This window comes from Echinops telfairi, unplaced genomic scaffold (assembly GCF_000313985.2).
Source record: "Echinops telfairi isolate 266 unplaced genomic scaffold, ASM31398v2 ScPeMD7_7468;HRSCAF=8506_0, whole genome shotgun sequence".
Taxonomy (NCBI): Eukaryota; Metazoa; Chordata; class Mammalia; order Afrosoricida; family Tenrecidae; genus Echinops; species Echinops telfairi.
The window spans coordinates 55590471-55592124 of NW_022111369.1; the positions used below are offsets into that span (position 1 = coordinate 55590471).

Below are 1654 nucleotides of genomic sequence, written 5' to 3' on the forward strand. Positions count from 1 at the left end.
GAGAACTTCCGGGTTCTGCAAAATCCTGGAACCGGCAGCTTTGGGTCGGCACTGTAGGGCTTTTCTCAGAAGCTGCACTTTGGCCCTCGGTCTTTCTGCATATCCAGCTCTGCTCTGGGCTGTGGCGGACAGGTACTTCTCGGCCCCAGGTGGTGTCCCTTGGGCCGTCCGCCGCAGCTCGGCGGGCGAGACTTTGCCCCCTGGAGACTCAGTTCGGGGCGGGCGCGGCGGCCTGCGGCATGGGGCAGAGGAGCTGGTTCCTGGGGTTGTAGACTGGCGCTGACGACTTATCTCCTTTCCCCCCCTCTCTTTGCGATCGCGGCGTCCCAGACACGTGTGTGAATCCTCCATGGCTGAAACGGCCCCGAATGGCCCCCAAGGGGCAGGCGCAGTGGTAAGTGCGTGGGCAGGGTCGCCTGGCTTGTCTTCCTGGGAATCGGAAGGATCAGGGAGAGTTACGAGCGGGTCCTTAGGCTCTCCGCAAATTCGCTGTCTTCAGGCCTGGGATTAGTGATGGAGGGGTGCAGGTGAGGAGTGGGGAGGTTGGGGGTAAGATGGAGAAGGAGCTACAAGCGTCTGTTTCCTAAGCAACCGAGGATCGGCCTGGAGTAGGTGGCCCCCTCCTGTGTGGTGGAAACTGGGCCTCCGCTCTCCCCTCCGTCCCCTGTTGCCTTAGGCTCAGAGGTCGATATTGGCACCCAAGGTAGCCTAGTGACACACACTCGTTAAACACGTGCTTGCCAAGATAGGAAACTGTGCTTTTCCTTTTATTCCTCTGTGACCAGTTCTTTACGAAGGTTTCCCACCGTGCATTTGTATTTTTTGTTTTGTTTTTACGACTAGGGTCAGCAGATATCTAATTATTTGTACCCCACGTGTGTGTTGACTGCGAGATCACTGTTAAAAAAAATCTTTTTGACATTTTGAAACATCTCTCTATGCACACTTTTTTCTCTTGTGGAGCCATGGGAGCGTTCCTTGCGTGCCTCATAGTTCACCCATAGATACTTCAGTGCTCTACCTGACACAGTGCCACGATCACGTTTGGGGAATTGCACGTCATAAGTTTATACACGGTGTATTCAAATTTCCTCAATTGTCCCTAAAGCCACTATTCCCTCAGCCTCCTAAAGAAACCAATCAGAAACAGTATGCCTTGCTCTTAATCGCTCTTTAGTCTCATAATCTGATAATTGGCATTTTTGGAGTCTACGCCTGAAAAATGGGCCTTAAATTGCAATTTATCTGATTATTCCACCCGCCATGATTAGATTAGATTAACCATCTTCCCTTCTCTCCACCCCCTTCACACACACACACACACAGGATAAATGCCTATCAGGAAGCATTTTATGTCACAGATTGGAGATGTTAAGTTTAATTATTTGATCCACCAGATTCTGTCAAAGTACCTTTCCCCTTTGTAATTAAAAAGGATTCTGTGACATGGTACTTTTGAGATTCCGAATGTTTTATTCCTCAATTTTTCACACAAATATCCATTGGTATTTTTGTCTGTTTTGCCTGGATTCTATATATTACTATAAATGTATTCTGCCCTTACTGTTTAATACCATCAATAGTTGGGCTTGTCACTCTTCCAGTGTAAATAAGGGTTTTGAAATAAAATACCCATTGAGAAAAGTGTGCAGAC

General features: G+C 48.6%; 1 protein-coding gene across 1 annotated transcript in view; it reads left to right on the forward strand.

The window, feature by feature from the left end:
- Positions 1–32: 32 nt before the first annotated feature.
- The window catches only part of TMEM33 (transmembrane protein 33), a 29863-nt gene continuing 28241 nt past the window's right edge, over positions 33–1654 (forward strand). The window contains exons 1-2 of the mRNA XM_045284053.1: positions 33–132; positions 331–394. Of these exons, the coding sequence (XP_045139988.1) occupies positions 350–394 (45 nt within the window). The 5' untranslated portion in view covers positions 33–132; positions 331–349. The remainder of the gene's footprint in view (positions 133–330; positions 395–1654) is intronic.